The sequence below is a fragment of the Gasterosteus aculeatus genome, chromosome 3 (assembly GCF_964276395.1).
Source record: "Gasterosteus aculeatus chromosome 3, fGasAcu3.hap1.1, whole genome shotgun sequence".
Lineage (NCBI taxonomy): Eukaryota > Metazoa > Chordata > Actinopteri > Perciformes > Gasterosteidae > Gasterosteus > Gasterosteus aculeatus.
Window position 1 is genome coordinate 9,558,390 of NC_135690.1, and position 19,959 is coordinate 9,578,348.

At 44.2% G+C, this 19,959-nt stretch overlaps 1 protein-coding gene across 2 annotated transcripts in view; it reads left to right on the forward strand.

The window, feature by feature from the left end:
• The first annotated feature begins 244 nt into the window (after positions 1-244).
• kcnn1a (potassium intermediate/small conductance calcium-activated channel, subfamily N, member 1a) overlaps positions 245-19,959 on the forward strand; it is a 40,700-nt gene continuing 20,985 nt past the window's right edge. Inside the window, exons 1-2 of one of the 2 annotated variants that reach the window (XM_040171207.2) lie at positions 245-1,627; positions 17,899-18,372. In XM_040171207.2, the coding sequence (XP_040027141.2) occupies positions 356-1,627; positions 17,899-18,372 (1,746 nt within the window). In that variant the 5' untranslated portion in view covers positions 245-355. Of the gene's footprint in view, positions 1,628-5,862; positions 5,925-17,898; positions 18,373-19,959 lie in introns of those variants that run through there. The other variant, XM_078099072.1, reaches the window with a different exon arrangement.

Here is a 19,959-nt window from a genome sequence, read left to right on the forward strand (position 1 = left end):
AAGGTTCTTATAATCGGTGCTTATGGCAACATTGACGAAGTCGATCTATTGGGTCCACAGTGGATTAAGGCAATCAACCATGTGAGCGGGATTTAAGCACCTTTCCCATACTTGTTATATATTAACAGCCGTAAGGCGCGATCGATCCGCTGCAACCTGGACGCAAATCAGGCGATGGACAGAAATTCCGTAGAAGGCGGTGTTTTAGTTTTACAGTGACGTTTAAAGGCAGGTCTTGGTCAAACCTACCAATGATACAAGTCAGTTATATTCTGCTGGGAACGATCGCAATGCACGGGTGTCGGAGCTCTGCACGGCAAAGGAGCAACCACAGCGAGACGAGGCGATCAAGGGGATGCGGCATCGGTGCGCGGGAGCTGTCCATCAGCACCACGTCCCCGACGAAAAGCAAGCGAGCAGCGAGCAAAGCGGAGACCCAGTTGCGCCTGTTTTCAGCCTGCCGCCCCCGCCCTCTTCTCAGCACCGAGACCGCACATCCTCCACCGCCGCTCACCGCCAGAGCCTCCAGGAGCTGCCGTGTCTGAGCCAGCCCTCTCGGCGACCCGTTCACAGCGGCGACCCTCTGGCGAGCTACGACACCGCCCAGCCGCCTTCGCGCCGAACCGGGGAACCAAGCAGCACCGGGAAGCCGGCGCACCTGCAGCAGGATCCCTGGGCCCCGGCCGGCTCTCGGCGGCAGCAGCAACCGCCGCAGTTGGAGAAGCAGCCTGTTTTTCCGAGCTGCCACTGCAGTTTTTCGGAGCAGGAGGCGAGCCTCTCTCAAAACCGTAACCACCCTGACGATCTTCTCCCACCACAGCCCTCCCCACCTTTTCCGCCGCCTATACCGCCGCCACCGCCGTCGTCCTCCTCTTCCTCCCTGCAGTTTTCCCAGGAATCTAAGAGGGGCGATCGTCTCCGAAGGAGTGCCAATAATTGCCAACAGGCAAGCATCGTGGAACGCTGCAGGGGAGGAGGAGGAGCAGGAGGGCACCGAGACCACAGGCAGTTGTTGCAGCAACAGCATCAACAGCACAGTCATTTAAGACTCCAACAGAGGGACCCCTCCCCTGAAAGAACCCATGCAAACTTGCAGAAAGGGCGCTCTCTAAATGTATGCGAGTCAACCGAGGCTAACAGGAGAGCATTCGAGCCTCGGACCCAGGACCTGCAGCAGCAGCAGCAACAGATCCCACAACTACGAGCGCAGCAACAGCTACTGGTGGGGAGCAGCTTGCCTATCAACTACTGCGCCAGTGGCTCAGGAGAGCTATGTAGGACTCACCAGGCTCCACTGCTGCAACAGCAAGAGCAGCAGCAGCAGCAGCAGAAGCAGCAGCAGCAGCAGCAGCAGCGGCAAGGCGCACTGGGGCTCTGTCCCCAGCGTCCGCAGCACTGTGAAGACCGCAATAAGTCTGGGTGGATCACCGCGCAAGGCGATCAGGCGCAGCCACACAGCCGCGACTCCCGCGTAACAACCCCGGCGACACAACAGGCATACGCGGGGAACTCCTCCACGACCGGCAGCAACAGCAGCAAAGACAGCCCCAACTACGGCTCGAGCTATCACCTGTGGCCGGAGAGCCCGCATAAAGGAGAGGAGAGGATACGCATCGACCACCATAAGGTAGATGTATTCGCATTTTCTCCTGCGATATCCAATTAGGCTCTAACGACAAAAACAAACTGCCCTTAACGTGTTTTCACTCAATGACCACGCCTGTTATAAGATTTTGATTCTCACATTATTTTTGTGTACGGTGTACACGCACGCGCGTGGTCTGTGTGTGTGTGTGTATGCATGCATGTAAGGGGTGTGTGGGGGGATTTGAATCGTCATTCAGTGTTGGGCAGCTTTCCCAAAAGCGCCGTTCTAACTCCCGCACATTTAACCCAATGCGTGATTTCTCTTATCTAACCTGGCGTTTGTTTCATTTGGGCGCACAAATAGATGCACAGATGCGCGATCGCGAACACACGGGCACACGCGCGTGCACGCACACACCTGTTCCATGTTGCAGTGTTGTTTTGGGGGGAGCCCACCGCAAACGTTCTAATGACGCTCCCCGGCAGCTGAATTAGACGTGTTGTTTCCACAGAACAGAGGGGTTTCTGAGCTGATGGATTTCAGCATCTTGGCTTGCAGACACCGCTCTGACATAACGGTTAGGCCTGTACCTGTCAGTGTGGGCCGCTCCTGCCCGGCGCTCAAACTCACTTTATTTTAGACAGCAGTGTGTGCAGAATGTACACTTGGAGAGATGCACTCAACGGCCAAATACAGATATGCAGTGTATAAAAGTATGAGTGGCATAGACCCCTTTGGAACGTTACATCTGGCTAAATAGATTACAAGATAATCGAGGTGACAGTGAGGTGTAACATTCGGATTTGGAACACGGATGAAAACATATTGGGGGGTAATATCAGGGAAAATAAGTTAACATGGCCTTGCAGACCTTTAGATCACCGGTTCAGTACAAGTGTGGTAAAAAGTGGCAACCTGTGGGTCAGAATGCATTTTTTTTTTAAAGAAACAAAGAAGAATACGTTTCAAGCAATCTATTTGTCAATATTAACTGGCTCAGTCATTCCTGTAAACCACTAAATAATCATTACGTTACAGAAAGCTCATGGCAAACCACTATTGTGTACATTACCTAATTTTATGTTGATGAATGTGAGTTTAATGTTCTCTACACGTTGAACTAAATTAGCTGCTCGCATGAGAAGAAATTAACGTGCTGCCACTCATCTCCCTTGAGACACCAGGTTGGCCAACGCTCATACCAATGAACATTTGAATAGGTGTTAGTCTCAGGTTGTAAAATATATCATCCTTGCTTTCAAATCCCCCTCCTGCCACCTCCCAGCACTTCCTCCAGGTGCAGTAGATGTGAAGTTTTTATATGACAGGATGGAAAAGGGTAAATATGGGAGGCACTGATGAGGCTGCCTCATCTAAATAAGACTCCTTTTTAAAATGCTGCAGCTGTTAACGGGCTGATCTGGCAACAGTAGCAAAAGGTGGCACATCGAACCACCTTGACATGACTGTTCTGAACTTGGAACAATTATGGAGCGTCAGCAGAACAATGAAATGAGCAAATGACCGTGGGGAACTTTTATTTATATTTTCTTGAAGTTGCTACCATTCTGTTGCAAGTTCAAATCTGAATGTTTTCTGAGAGGGAAGCTAACTGAAAGACTCTGGTTTCACAATATAGATCAGACGCATATTTTCACTTTATGTTAGAGCATCAAATAAGAAGCATTGTACATAACAGCGATTTTGTTCTGATCAGCTGTGTACTGCATCCTTTTGTATTGTGCAACATCAATGAAGTAAAGAATATCGATCCATCTATACAATTATATCTGTCAAGAACAAGGATTTGTGACACCATTAGAAGAATAAAATTCCATATTGCACTAATAGAGTAAACAAATAGAGTCAGTACAGTATTTGGGAAGTTGTAAAATAGTCCCAGTGAATACTCATTATTGTTTAAGGCATCTGGGACTTTAACAAGCTGCAAGATTGGTACGTCTTTGAAATCCATTCTCATCATTATACTGGGAGATTTCTTTGGTCTTTTTCAAATTGACTGTGCCCGTCTCTGATTTCTCTGGCCCAAAAGAAAGCAGAAGCTGTAAAATGGTCTGTATACAACAGGAAGCCAAATATTAGCATGCTATGTAATAGAGACTTTGTATAAATATCTACAAATAGTAATATAACTTTAGCTTCATTATTATCTGCTACTGCAGCTTTTTTTGGCGAGTCATTTCCTCTGTAAACTGAATATTTATTTATAATAATCCTTTTGGAAATCTGAAAGGAAAACAATCCCAGGACGGACTCTCATCAACTCTATTCCACTTGCTCAGATCCGAAGTATTTTTATACGGTTAGACACTCCATTCACAGATACTTGCAGGATTGTAGTTATTGACCCCCCCACCTCAATGAGACAGCCCTTTCCCTACGCTTCCATTTAAATTCCCTTTAAAAAAATACACTTGGGACAGAACAAGCATGATAAAGTGTATATATACAATTACAGCATCCTGCCACACACCCTGAAATCCGATAGCCATCCCACTGAACTCATGTCATGTAGAAGGATATTGTGTCCTGTCTCAGAGACATTGTGCTGTGAAAAGGTGCGCTGCTGCTTCCTTTGTGATGTGCTGTGTAGGTACTCTGATGCCCACCACTTACTGCTATATCTCCTGCATGGACACTGCAGTGCAGGCGCACCGGTGGATTTGCTCTCGTCTTTAACAAAGATGCATTTTGAGAATGCGAGGGCGCCTCGTTTGGGAAAAACTTGATAAGTTTACTGTTCCTCACATTGGTGCCGTGAGAGCCTGAAGTGTTTATGGTTCTTTTTTCATGGCTCCCTCTTCTTAGTTATTAAGTTGACTAATCGTGGGGTTTTCTCTTAGTCGATTCAAATTTATTCAGTCGCTAAGTTGTTTTTTTGTATGCATGTTAATGCTGAATGACTGTTCCCAGGAATCTAATTAGCACATCTCCGATGAACACAACTTATACAGTGGGGCTTCTCTGGGGAGGGACTGAGCTTTCCAGATCTGTTTATTTAATTAAATAATTGATTAGTTGATAATATGAGTGTCCGTCGACTGAGAATTTTTTTTGAGGACGGCCTATAGTTATCTGAAGATCAATAAAATGCCTGAAGTTAAACTTTTGAAGGAAATAAATCCACCAATAGAATAGAAGTGCCCTTCAGTTGCCCCTTTTGCATTGTTTTTTTATTGATTTGGCTTCTGTCACTTTCTGTGACAGTATAGGTGATTTGTGGGAGAATCCATCCTTGTGCTTTCTCTTTTTAAAATGAAACAAAGTATTGCATTCTGCAGTGCGCAGCTCTTTTTCTTTATTGATTAATCAGTTGATTATTCGTAGGAACCAAGGAATAGTTAATTTGCTTCCTTTCTCGTGTTCTAGTGTTGGTAGCCGAGTAAGAAGCAGATCCTTGTATTTGTCTGGATTTGCAAAATGTTTGACACTTTTTTCTATCTAAATGGTATTACTATACATTTTTATTAACTGACTAATCTTTTCATCATTATGCATTCGATGCATACAATTATTATTTTTTAAAACATGTCGTTACTCAACCCTAATTATATATTTTTCTCTGTTGATGCTATTGTTTGCAATATCAGAATTTCTCTTAGCCATCGTTGATGTTTTGTCCTATTCACAGTCCAAAACTGTGAAACTTTAACTCGTTTGATGTTTCTATTTGAAAAATCTACATTCATCTAGATAAAGGTCATAGCAACTTACTTTTTTAAAAGTTTTCTTCCAGTTTTTCTTTTAACTAGCGTCATTTATTCCAAGTAAACCCAAAGCACTTGTGTTTTTTTTTCTTCTTGTCTAAATTAAGTAAAATGCTGAGGTAATTGGGCAGCCGGCGCTCTTTAGAAAAGTAGTTAATCTTATCAGTTGTGTGTTGGTGTTGGCTCGGCAATAACGCTGAGGTAATGTCGAGTGCTTTGCTTGCTGAACAATTGATGTCGACAGATCTGCTTACAGCGTTACGATTTACTAGCAGGCCTACGCCAGCAGCAACATTATGTGGATTTAAACTTTCTCTATCGGTCATCTTCCCCTTGTTACAGGCCCTGCGTTTGTTTTTCCCTCATTAGGCTTCCGTGTTTCCACTTGCCCTCTGCATTCAAGTCTGACCAGGGCAGCCAACGCCTTAAAAGTAAACACACCTTACAGAACAATTTAAATGTCAAACAAGGGGCAGATCCCAGTTCACATCCTGTGCATTCAGCGGCACTGCTGTAGGTCCCTGATAAGGCGAACAATCGTATGCAGAGGGGTATTTTCTGGTAGTGGGAGCCCCTCAGTTTGGGCTGCAGCTGGCAACACACGGGCAGTAAGTATGAACATGAAGCTCTTTTAATAATTGATTGCTGTTTTGCTTATTTTCTTTTTTTGATTGGTCCGCTGTGTTTAAGTGCTACACTGCGCTTCCCGCTCTGAAATAGATTTGCGTTACCATGTGTGTTGCTATGGAGAGATCAGCCTTGTATTGTTGTAGTGGTCTCTCTCTGGGGGTGTTGAGTTTGGTCAAGGAATCATGTGCAGAACAAGACGAATGGTTTTGAATGTACAATCCATTTCACTATCTCCTTAAACACTCGGGCAGTACACACATGCAGTTACGGGGTTTCCCACACGGCGATACACACACACACACACACACACACACACACACACATATAACCGACGAAGAGGTGTTCAAATAGTGCTCCACTCGATACAGTCCCTTCGCCTTGCGTTTCCTTTGAGTGAGCCTGCACGAGGAGAGGTGTATTGAATTACTCGCGGTCCAGTCGAATACAAAAGAAAGAAAGCTTGTTGGGGGTTTTCCTCGGTGGCGGTGAGCCTCGCCGCGTACTCGCTCCGCGGGTAGAGCCACAGCGTGGCAGATGTTTTCGCTCTGCCAGCAGTCAATGCAATTTGTAACCGACTGTTCGACCTCTCGTGACGTTTCCCTTTTCTAATGTGTGTTGTTACTCACAATTTCTTTTTTTTGTTTTTGTTTTTGCCAAGTCCCCATCAAGGCTCCTAGCTTTATAAATGGCCGCAGTTCATTTATATGGTAATTCCTGCGAGATGCAAGCCAAGGGATGCCAGGCGTATAATGTATCACCTCAATGCATATGCTTTATGGCTAATTAGGTTATTGATCTGAGGCTGTTATTGCGTTAGGGCATGATCACAACACAAAAGAGTATGAGAGTATGAGTAATGCAGCTGCAAGCAGATATTGGTCATCACGAAGCTGTAGCGACTCAATTGTGTGTGTTTGCGCGCGCACCCATCTTTCCACATATTCTATGATATTGCAGACGTTCAAGCTCATTGAGTCATTTCAATATTGCCTGCTGGCTGTTTTCGAATGTTTGTTAAACACCGTGTTTGGTGGGAGTGCAGAGGGCAGTAACGAGATGTGAGGGATGTGTGATTTCATCGTACTTTGCTCACACAATCGACTAACGCTTCGCTTGCAGCCTGCCCTTAAAATGCAAGTTTGGGAAGCTCCTCCTGTCATTGGGGAAAATCCATACAAATAGTGCCGGGTCCGTATGTGCGCTTGTCGTGCATGCCAACACAAGTGTGTTCATGCATGATGCATTTTATACCATGCGTGTGTGCTTTTCCCGCCTCCTCTTTCTCTCAGGTCTCGATGCCTTCAGGTCAGCGTTTGACTGCTGATCCCCTGAGCTGCTTTGCTACTTAATTTACAGCACATGATACACAACCGCTCCCCTGTAAAACTCAATCACAGCCTCCTCTGGCCACTGATAAATATTCAGCGAGGAACATAAAGCCTCAGCTACTTTGCCTTTAGCTGTTTGTAGAGCACGCTAGCACAATTTGTTACCTTTGTACAAACAAAACACATTGCAATGGGAATTGATATTTAGCCCGAGCTCTAATCAGGAGGCCTCCGTTTGTGTATGTTGACTACATGTGTGGTATAAACCGTAGATAAATGACTGTGTGTTACTGCACGTGTTCTCCAACACAGAAGCTTTACAAATAGTCACCGGAGACGAGTTGAATTAAGCTGCTTTCCTTCAGCTTTGTCAGCCCACCCTCCTCACCCCCCTCTTGTTACGTTTAATAAGCCACCAGGAGAAAATAAAACAGCCATCATCACAGCAGTGGAGTGACATGCTGAGGGTCTTTTGAGGTGGGCTGCAGTCAAACATCGGTTCCACTTTATGCCATAAAGGTGTTCTGCTGCACGTGTTTTTATGGACTTTTGCTTGTACCTGTGTTTGTGTGCGAGGGGAAGAAAGAAAGAAAGCGAGTGAGCGGCGAGTTTTGGCATTCATTATCATGTGGATATCACAGTCTTGTCTGCACATGGTAAAGGTTGCATTACCTGTCTTGGAGCTTCGTGTGGAACAGCCTCATCTTGAGGAATCCTCCACCGCAGTCCTCCTTCCAAGTCACAACATCGGGGCTCCTTGCTTAATTATTCATCTGCATTTTGTGGTTCCACAGAGAGTGAAGGCACCGCACAGTCTGACTTTGAGGGCCATTTAGCGAAAAGCGTTGAGTTTACAGCAATACATGAATGCTGTTTTCATTTGTCTTTGTGAGTGTTCACACGGTGCTCACGCGGAATGTAGCACCTACTCTTTTCCTCCAGTTTGTGTTTAGCGGCGTTGGGCTCCCAGCGCGCTGTGGATCCATACAGCTGCCCCTGCCTCCTTTGTCACCCTCCCCCCGACTGTTAACCCCTTAATGGGCCTTCGTCTTTTGTCGTTGCCCTTTTCTCTTTAAGCCTTTCACTAACGAAGCTGCCTTCCATCGCTACACTTTTCTTTCTTTGAGAGTCTATTTTTACATCTGCTCCCTTAGCCATCGCTGCTTCTTCTTCTTCTTCTTCTTCTTCTTCTTCTTCTTCTTCTTCTTCTTCTTCTTCTTTTTCTGTCAAACTGGGAAAGGGAGGCTTTTTAAAAATAGAACCAATCTACACTAAAGGGCCCACGGGGCATTAGAAACTGCTGCACTTAATTTCATAACCAAAAAAAATCACAGCTGGAGGCCGTTAGCACATTTCCAGAACTTTCATGATGTGAGACGTGATTGAGAAGCTTTAAAGAAGGAAAGTCCCGGCTGGAGTGCTGCACAGCGTGGGGTTGGAAGGGTGGTTCACCTGCATGGGAACAAGAGCGCGCGCGGTGCAGTTAGGTACAGTTAGAACATCTGTGTGCGAGCGTTTGTGTGAGTTACATTAGTGTCTTTGGGCGAATATAAACGTGTCGCTTTTCCAACTCGCCTTTGTCCCAGTTCACCAATGAAAAGTGTTCACAGCCAGATAAGGATATTCAATTAGTAGACGGCTGTGCGTGCTGGAGCCGGGTGACATATGGTAAGGGCTTTCTGGGTGTGTGGAGGAGCCACGAAACCTGAGATCCCCTCATTTCATCTGGTCATACTACCACTGGAATGTCAAACATATACCTGTTTACTTCATGAGATATCAGTTTGACTTCCGTTTTTCTCCACAGCAAAGGCTCACCTTTAAAAATAATAAATGGAAGATAACTTCAATGTGGGGAATAAATAAAATACAAAGTTTATCACAGTGTATATTCTCACATGTTATTCAATGCTGTATTTGATATCGACATGTCCTCTGTGAGATATTGTTGACGATTCCTCTGATCGTCACCTTCTCGTGTCCTCTGGCTTCTCCTTTGGACTCGTGTCCCCCTCGCATCATAAATCTCAAGCAGGTTGTTTCCAGGCAATTCTCCAGTCAATCTCTAAGTTTGTTGCGCTATCGACCCGCCGTGTGCTATACGTTGTCCTGGCTTCTCTCCCCTCTATTGATGTTTTTGCCTCGCGGAAAGCAGAAAGAAACTGTCTGGGCCGGAATTTACACAGCGCTTATTTTCCAATGACTTACGATCACCTCCCAATGAAAATATAAGCCGTCTGGCAACAGCATTTGTACATTGATATATTAGATTTGGATCTCACGAGAGAGAATGAAGTTTGAAGAAGAGGTCAACATGGGATTGTGTGGAGGCTTATGGGGCACTTAAGGGTGATAATCTCTGTGAGCAATTAACAGCAACTCATGGTGCTGTTGGGATGTCAAACAGCCATCCGGGGAAGAGTCACCTAATGAAGATGTTTCAGTCCTCTGGGTCCACATAGGCTGTGTGTGTGTGTGTGCGTGTCTCTGCCCACAGGCATTATAGGTTGTTTTGATAAGTGGGATAAGGTTTTGATATGGAAGGCCATTCAGGTCATAACTCCTTTGTGTTCTCAACATCATAATGTTCGACCACCGTCTCCTTCTGTCTACTCCGCCCTCTTACATGTGGAATCACTTACTACGTGTGCACTCTTTTCTGTAACACACAGCTGTACCTATGTAACACTCTGCCATAACAGTTTGAGAGGATACGTCAATGACAACGGAGGGCATCTAGGAGAAGTGAATGTACGCTGAAGTGGCGTCAGACTCTCACACATTTCTCACACACTTTCACCATCATATACATATAACTCGTACAATTACAGCCTCACATTTTACACAGACAACAAGTTCTCTCAAAGCAACAATAGGTTCTAACAATAGGTTCTTATCAAACTTTCACACAGTTTTTGGCAGTATCGCAATATATTTTTTTTATAACTTGATTAATTGCATTAAAACACAGTATAATTGATTAGAATATAATTAGCAACATTTGTTTTTCCTTTTGGACTAAATTCCAATAAACTTGAAAGTGAATATCATTTCATGAAATAGAAAACAGTATTTAGAGTATCTATACTTTCTCATTATGTTAAATTTGGAGCTCTCGACGTGGAGGAAGAGCAATCTATTGCAGATTCGCCGAACTCTGAATTTTTTTCTTTTCAGTAGTTTGTTTATTGGATTAAATCCAGTGGCAGAAACAAGAAAATCTCATCCTTTCTGTTGCCTGGCGACGGCTGCCCTGCAAGGAGAGCAGGCAGCTGTGTCTTTCTGGTAAACTTTCAAACAAACTTTCTATTGCTACCGATAAACAAGGTCGACCAGTTTACAAAATGATCACAACCTTTTTAACAACAAATTTAAAAAAGACTGCTGTTCGAATTCAAATCCCAGTTTTTATTGTTTTAAATCACGTAGGTGATTAGCTATGGGCGGCCGTGAGCGAACCGATGCCCGACGCTGATATGGTAAAAAAAAATCAGTAAGTAGCAACTATGTTTTAATTCGTGTGCAATCGCCTCAAATGAAGACTGGTCGTGCTCTTCACAGCCTCTAAACTTGGTATTTTTAAAAAGAGCCTACACCAGGTTAATGGGTGATGGAAAAATCTATTGTCTCAAATCACACATTGCCAGCGATGATGCTGATCTGCAAATGTCTCCATTAAGCCTTCCTGGGGATTAACGTGGTGGAAATGGGACCAAAACAGCATTTGATTGTTGCACAAATCAGCTCTCTGAAGCTGATAAAAATACAAACCTGTTGTAACAAAGCTTGTCCTTTGTTTGCTAGACAGGCTGCAGGGGACCCGCTTCCCTATGTAGATAGTGTTTTGGGTTAAGTTATGGCTTCTTTCCCTCTGTACCTTTTACTCGTTACATTTGTTTCATGAAGAATACTAATATTATAGTAAAATAAGCAAAATAGAACAATAGAGCAATAAGATGCGATAATGCAAAGATTTCAGTAGCCTGTCAGTAACTCTTGGTTGAACTACAACTATGGACATTTTACAATTAAAGCAATAATAATAAAGATGGCTCAATCGGAATAAAATTATGACATGTAATAACCTCTATTAGATTAGAAAATCTGGCCCATTACAAAATCAATTTTAATTGGATAATCCCAATTTTTTCTCGTTAGACCTTTTTTTTCTTTTTCCTTCTCTCGCTCACACGTTTGTCAAGTTGTGTCATTTATGAGCGTTTCTTTACCATTTGTGAGCCCAAAGAAACTTACCGGACTTCATGTGGCTCAGCTGTCTTCTGCTGTCTTTTTGTGGGAATCCAGTGACTCCTTGTTTCTGGGATGTTTTGCAGGAAGGGTGTGAATGCTTCCTGTCTTCTAAATTAGCAATCACATTTTAGTTGGTATGACGTGTATTTTCTTTCTTGTCAAAATAGTTTTCCACATTTTTCCACATTAAAAGCATAAACTAGCCACTCTCAATCCATGTTAACCGAGTGTCTCACATTACTTTGAAAATAAGTAAAGCTTAAAGTCATGACGGTCCTCATGTTTTTGAGTGACAGAGCGGGAAGTGAGAAGAGTGGATCTGGAATGCGGTACGTTTGGTCAAAGTTTAAGGGATAATGTTGTTGTACGCTATCATGTTTGTTTTGAATATTGGCCCACTGCTGCATGAAAGCTCAGAAGACCAACCTCATTTTCTAAAGGAAAAAAAATGACGTAATGCATAATATTTGCGTTCTGTGTGAATGTACTGTTGAATAAAACACCAGCGAACAAATATATTGATGGAGAATTGCTCAATGATTAATGAATCTTGGTTACCAGCATCATCCCACACGGCCACAATCTGCAAATCAACAGCCAACCCGATTCATTTGCTGGAAATCAGAAATTGCTGCTAATGAGGCAGTTGGTGTCCCACAGGGAAAGTACCCCCCCTCCAGGACCTGGTACATGAGAAGCGCTCTCACACGGTTTCACATGCAGTAACCTTGTTGGACCCTAATTACGGTCGCATTGTGTCTCTGTTGAACACAGCACATTATTAGTCCCAACAATAACACATTCCCACAGGCACGCACCAATGTCCTTTCTCTCCACCGAGGTTGTGTCTTGTTTTTGGCCATTTCTCTGTTGTTAATATCTGAGAGGAGAGCATGAAGGGGAGTGAGAGAGGAAGAGCTCTTCCAGAGGCCAACTAATATCTTTGTTATCAAGCTACTATCTTTGTGAGGTACATGTGCTGTCCTGTTACCATTTGTAGACAGTGAATTCTACACTTTACAGGATAAAGTCTAATATATTTTTTACCGCAACTAAATATCCCATCTAGCTATTGTAGAAACCTGCCTTCTTCATGCATTATTATTTGTTTTGAAAACGTTTTTGGAATATTACTCTTAGTACTTCTGTTTGGCCTGTCTTTCCGTATCTTTTTTTCAATTATGTAATATTGTGTTTCAGATGAGTCATAGTTGGAGTGATGATGATCTTTAAAGAAGAACTAAACATGATGTGCATCTTGTTTGCTGGAACTTAGTGCTATTGTCCCATATTTGATGTTCAGCTACTTCAGCCTCCTTAAAGGTTACACCGTCCCTGAGTGCTGAGCTCGATGTCGTTCAGATTTTTAATTCAATTTCAGTCAAATTTACCGTGTGTATATTTTTTATCCTCTTGCTGAGTTGTGTTGGATCATCTTTATGGGCATTTCACAAAGGCCACGGACCGTAATGGACGCTGCCCTGAAGACGCCTCTCAGTCGCAACTAATCGTCCTCGCTAACTGAGGACGAGCATTTGAGACGTCCTTAGTGGTGGTCACGACACTTATGAGGTTGTGAGGTTATTAAATATTCCTGATCCTGCCACTGTCAAGAATGGTTATGCACAATACGTTAACACTGAAACGCCCGGCTGAGACTTAGACAACCTTAACCTCAAGTGCATTGAGTACTAAACATTAACAATGTAAATTATTAGTAGAGAGAAGCAGATGAACTAGGAGAACCAATTTTAGAAGTATGTTTAATATTAACATTTCCTCACTGCTTTGACCCTCATTATCTTATGAAAAAACATGTTTGCTAATTTATATTATGCACACATTATATATATGTATAACATATGCCGTGGATATGCCCTGGATGTTTATGCGATCTGCCAGCTGTATGAGAATAGTGCCTCCCTAAATTGTCAAGTGCTCACTTTAGCCTGTCGCAGCGTGAACAATATGCAAAATCACACACAGACGTGGGACTGAAAAGGTTTGAGTGACTGTGTGAGGTCAGAAACACACTTGGCGATGTGCTTTCTGTGTGCTTCAACAGACGTGTGCGGGTCTCGGCCCACGCACACGCACACACACACACACACACACACACACACACGTGAGCGGCTCTCGTCCGTGTTCATCGATCAGTTTATCCACACGCTTGTTGTCCGTACCAGACATGTGAAGACGGCGCAGGAAAAACATTCTGTGAAAAGCAAAGACACTGATGTAGATGAAACATTGTAATTCCTGGTGTGATCCCTGATGCGTGACGTGTGCCCCCCCCTGACATCCTTCTGAGCGTTAGATGGGCTGACAGTTGTCATTAACTACTGCATTGTTTATTTCCATCACACACAGTGATGAGAGCTGCTGCGATGGAGGACTTTTCTTTTGCGGATGTGGAACCGCTGCCTCCGGTTTTTAGCTCCACCTTTTTACCAGCGCTGAGTAATGACCCACATGGCGGTCAGGGGTGGACGTGACGGGCCCGATGCCTGTCGGCCTGTCAGAGGAATGTGAGAGCGTCCAGTGTCTGCAGGGACAAACTGGACGCTGCAGCCTGCGGCTCTCAATCACTCCGGGGGGGCTGGCCGAGACACCCAGCGGGAGCCGTCTCTCCCCTCTTTCATTTATCTCTTTCTCTTTCACCCTCTCCATCCGTCATGTTTCCTCATTTTCTGTCTCATTTTGCCGCTGTGCCCCTCTTCCTCGTTTCTCTTTCGCGTTCCCGCTGTCATGTCAGTCTTGTCGGCATCCGCCGGTCTTTCGCAAACATTTCTCACGCTGGCGATGCTCGTGGATCTTCTTAAACTATTCCTCAGCTTGTTCAACTGTAGCACACGTACACCCACAAGCTCGCTCACACACACACACGTAATTAACCGCACTCGTACCCACATGAACAAACTCACGAACACGCAGAATTGAACACACTTGATTTTCTAATGCATAATTCCATTTTTAGGGTATATCTCTAACATCCGCACAGGCCCCACACAACAATGGAGAATGGGGATCTTCTATTGGATTAGAGCGGGCTGGAGACAGAGAGAGAGAGAGAGAGAGACAGAGAGAGAGAGAGACAGAGAGAGAGAGAGAGAGAGAGAGAGGAGCAAGGCAGAGTTGCCGTCATTTAAACTGTTCTGCACTGAGGCTTTTCAATTTGATTATGAGGCTCCATTTCATAGAGCCTGGATGCCGCGTGCCATTCAAAATGAAATTGAGCCGTCGGTCCGCTGGACAAGCAACCTCCCTCCGTTGAGGCCATCAGGGGAGGACGAGGGCAACGGCGGCCCACCGTGCCCTTTCAAAGCCCTCTTTAGTGGTGTTGTGGGGGGGTTACAGGGCTCGGTAGCTGGTAGCTGGCTAAGTGGGCGAGTGTGTGGAATTGATTGATGCTGCTTTGAGGCTTTGGAACGGGATGTGAGGACTCCCACTGCAACATATGTGAAGGACTTTAATTTTACAGAGGGAAAGTCAGCCACACATATCGGCTTATTTGCATTACTTTCCATGTACAGACATCCGTTCTCTTATGTGTTCGTATTTTTTCCTGATTCTAACTGCCGACAACGTGTGTTCATACAAAGTGAGCGTCGGGGCGCTCGGTCCTGACCTGGTTCCGTGACGGCGGATCACCACACACGAGTAACTAAAGCTGAGACGTCAGCTCTGCTCTCTTGGTGTCTATAATCAATCCCGTTCATTTACTCCATCGGATCAACACTTCCTGGGACGTTCTCCTCTTACGTGTAAGGCAGTTGACTGTTGCAAGCCGGCCATTAACCATATTGAATCTCACAATTTATAGAAAGTTTTAACGGGTATATTAATTGTGTTTTTTATGCTTATTTGACGTTGCCCCACTTTAACTTCATGAGACATGAATGGACAATCGCGTGCTTTATTTTAGCTACATATGTATTTGAATACACATGAGGTTGTTGAATGCGCGATCATGTTAAAATTCCAAGTCTTGAGAGCCAATACAGGGACTATTGTTGTTTGTCCAGTTTGGAGCAGGGAGGGTTCCTGTCAATCATTGATTGTGCAGTCATCCTTAGAGTTCAGAGCTTGCTCTGCTGTATCGATCCACACCTTGGAGCAATATGAACGATGACGTTCTTTTGACTTGCTGGTGTGTCATAAACTGTGGTGATAGAAGAGGTTGGCTATTAATCAAAGGATTGATTGAGGATTGATGCCGAACTGTGTTACTCCAATTCTGTGTCATTCCATCAAGACATTAGTGAAATGAACACTAAAAATATACTCATCCACTATAAATTCACAAAAGAACGTTTTCTACAAACGCTCTCAACCTTTGTTTGAGATAGTTGTCATTTTTTCTCAGCTATTAAAGTCCAGGAATCAAATTTACATATCAAGCATCTCAGAAAGTTTGACAGTCTAAAAATACTCTGAGCTCAAAACAGGAGCTTCAGAGTTATTTACTTTCTACACAAAGGCAGGAAATTCTTTTCTGAAAATAAGTGACATCATGTTGTGACATTCAGAACCAAGAGAATAATGATGTTTTGTAGTTGCTCGGTTCAAGTTGTGCTGGAGATTTTAACGCGTTCAAAGCAGCAGACGGTTCTACCGTGATTGATGCTGGGAAAAAACAAGCTGTGCACTGATGAAGACGTAAACATTTTACAAAAATCATCTAAAAATCCTACTTTAATGAATGAACTGTACATTTTGATTACATACACCTGTTTTATTTTTTATGGATTAGGAGGATTATTCATCGCGCCTGGTCTTGGTTTTCAGTGATGTTTTTTATATTCTGTGATGTTTTTTATACTGACATTAAAATTGTTTGTGCTTTCTTAAGCCTGTCAGAGCATCTTGTAACTGCATATTATGAGGTGAAAAAACAAGTAAATTACAGGAGTTTCCCATTTGAAGAATAGAAACAACAACTAGAAAGATCCAAACCCCCCCAGTACTACACCGTCTTCCTTTTTTGGCCTGAAATAAGGTGAGAACACTGTCCATTATTGCCATATCAGCATCTTTTTCTACAGTTTTTCCTGTCATTCAAACAAGTTCACTCACCCCACAGTCTTGAAGTCTAAAGGGGTCCTAATGGCACAGATTAAAAAGCAATTTAATATAGAAAAGGGGATTAGAAACACTATGGCTGCACTAATCCTTAACCTTTACTCCTGTTCTCATGGAGCCCAAATATGCGCAAGACGATAACATCACAAGACTGGAGTTAGTAAATTTCCATTAGGGTCGCCCTTCTTTATTCCCACTAGCACATTTAAAGGCATTAGACATGCTTTGTCGAGGCTAATAAAAAGGGCCGGCAGTGCTATCACACACACCCCGACTTGTTTCGGAAAAAGCACTGTTCCATGTGAAGTTTTCATAACCCATTATGATAATCTGCCAGAGTCTCTGAAGGGCAGCGCATAGACAGGCAGATAGATGCGTCTGGGGTGACGGCTCCACAGCCTTTGAGCATTCCCTGTCTGCGTCGCCGGGACAGAAACTCACTCCTATCTGCCAAGAAGAGCAGCGATGAAAGTTGACTCAATGCAAGAGGCGAAAAGTCTGCACGGCATCCGGTCAGAAAAAAAAAATTGGAACATTTTGTACAGGTGACAAAAGAGTAAAAAGTTAAATGTATTCTCACCTGTCTACTCCAAGTTAGAAAACATATTCAAAATATAGTATATTGATTTATTTATTGAACATCATGTTAATGTGTGAATACACGCATGGTTTACCCAGTTTTTTGGCACCTCAACAGACCCTGACAGTGTACACGGTGCTTTGAGTTTGAAAGGAAATGGATTTCCTTGTTTCCTCTTTTAGGTGGAGACTAACATTTGGTCTCTGTGGTACGCCTCATTTCTTGTTCTTCGTTCTCTTTTGGGCAGCCAACTTCTAATCTCTGCAGGGGAAGAGTGTTTCTTTGATAGGAAACAGGGTCACAGCGAACATTAATCATTTATATCTGAATTTGTGCAGTGCAAAGATTCAATTTTCTGCACTTTGTAGGGTCCACTATTTGTTATACGGTTTTATTTATACATCAAATCCATCCATTATTTACTTATTTTTGAACCATCCAATATTTATGCCGTTTTCTGAAAGGAAAAGAAACGCTGTGTTTCTGACTGATGATGGGATTACCTGTTTCTTTTGTTAACGCAGACTTCAAATCAAGTTGAACTGCCGCGTCGTGTCTGCTATCTTCTGCCAGTATTTTGGACTTTCACAGAAGAACTGTTGATATTTTGATGCGTTCAGTGTATAAACCTCTTCGACCGTCTGACAGTTTTTACACTCTTGTTGTTGTTGTGATAGCATTTTATTCATCACTCTTCTTCTTGGTTCACAGGCCTCTACTGAGCAGAAGAAGCTGAGCCATGCTGGATCCAAGCCCTCCCTCTCCGAGAGCAGCGGCCGACTCCCTCAGATAGCCATGAACTCCTGCAAGTACAATGGCGGCGTGGTGAGACCACTGGTGGGCAGCCTGGCGTCCTCGTCGCGCCGCAACCTCGCGGAGCTCGACTCGGAGACCCAGCCCTTGCAGACGCTGCACAGCTCTGGCCTGGAAGTGGTGGTGTCCAAGGGCAACGGCGGCGAAGACCCCAGCAAGGCGTCCAACGAGAGCTTGGTCAGGGAGGGCAGCGCGCGGGGCGGAGGCAGGGCACCGCAGAAGAAGAACAGGGACATTGGCTACAGGCTCGGCCACCGCCGGGCGCTGTTTGAGAAGCGGAAGCGACTCAGCGACTACGCACTCATCTTCGGGATGTTTGGGATTGTCGTCATGGTGACAGAGACGGAGCTGTCATGGGGGGTTTACACTAAGGTAGGTTGTGCATGTGTGTGATGGATGAGTGGGAGCTTGGTCTTTTGTCCTTGTATTGTCCTTTTGCGTAGTTGGCAGCCGTCACAATCATGAACCTCCATAAGAACTGACAAAGATTTATCCAACAACGGTAATGAAAAATAGTACAAATTATTGAGTGTCGCGTTACCAATGACTAACGGCGTATTTACTGGTGGTACATGTTTTGGTATTCAATAAAGGTTTTGTCCCTTTTCTTAAATATCCACTTTTTCATCTGCATTGGAGTTTAGCCAATGGACTGGTGCCACTACCAGTGCCGTGGTGGCTGTCTGAATTCACTAGCTCAAAGTAGGACAGGGAAAAGGAGAGCAGGACAGCAGGGGCAAAGGAATAAAGAGCAATGGATATATAGAGGTTTGGGTAGAGCGAAAAGATGCAGAGATACCTATTTTAATCAATCAACCACATCAGCAGGGCAATACGGTGTCAGGGCCATAGTGACCAGGTGTCCCTCTGTATCAGCACTTTGTCAGGGTATTTTGGGAAGAACATAGTTATCTATTCACCCAATATCCATCACTTGGTGTCTGGATAGTCATTGTACAGGATTTCGTTCAATTGCTTGGACAGGCCATCGATTCAATTCAATTTCATTTTGTACAGCCCATAATCGCAAATATGCCTCAGAGGGCTTTACAGTCTGTGCACAACATCCCCCGTCCCGAAACCCTCATATCGGAACAGGAGAAAAAAATGGACGAAACCATAGCGAAAACGTCAGAGGAGGATCCGTCTCCCAGGCGATATACCGGCACTGCTTTGGTCGATTGACCGGTTGATGGCGATCGACCTATTGCCCCCCCCTGCTCTACAGCATCAGTGCGTGGTCCTTCTAATTCTTCTGTTTGCAAGCCACCAAAGAACATGACTTCCAGTGTCTCCTCAGAGACCGTCACAGCTTTCCATCGTAGGGAAAGGACTTTTGTAAATGTACAACGTATTGTAATTCATATTTGCTTAAATTGTCAATATATCCCGAAAAGTACATGCAACAGATAATGTGAAATAATCAGATTCCTGTGTCTCCTTTCGTGGCTGAAATGGCGAGGTTCCAACGCACACGGACAAAGTGAGATTACTTTGTCCGTGTGCGTTGGAACCTAGGATGATTTATGGGGTTTTAGGGAAGTAACAGGTTGTGACTGAACTCCCGAATCCGCTCCCGTAGCCTGTGCTGGTCCATTTTTCGTCCTTTTTCACGTTGCATAGCAGACACTTGAGGCTCAGCCAGGGTTTTCTGAGCCGCGAAGGAAGGAAACACGTAAAGAGGCAGTGAGCACTGGGACTGAAAAATCCTTGAACCTCTGGTAGGTGGATTAATTGGTTTACTTAATGTTATTTCACTAGGGACTTCTCAAAACAATTTCAGCCATTAGAATGTCTTGAGAACATGTCGTCGACCCGAGGGGCAAAGCAATCTAGTTGATAGCTAAAAATAAATTCCGTAATATGGACCAGCGAAGGACAGACTAATACTGAGCAGCTCCCACTGTCATCAGACGGAAGATTTTAAACGATTTCCACTATTCTTGTCGTTTGTTGATG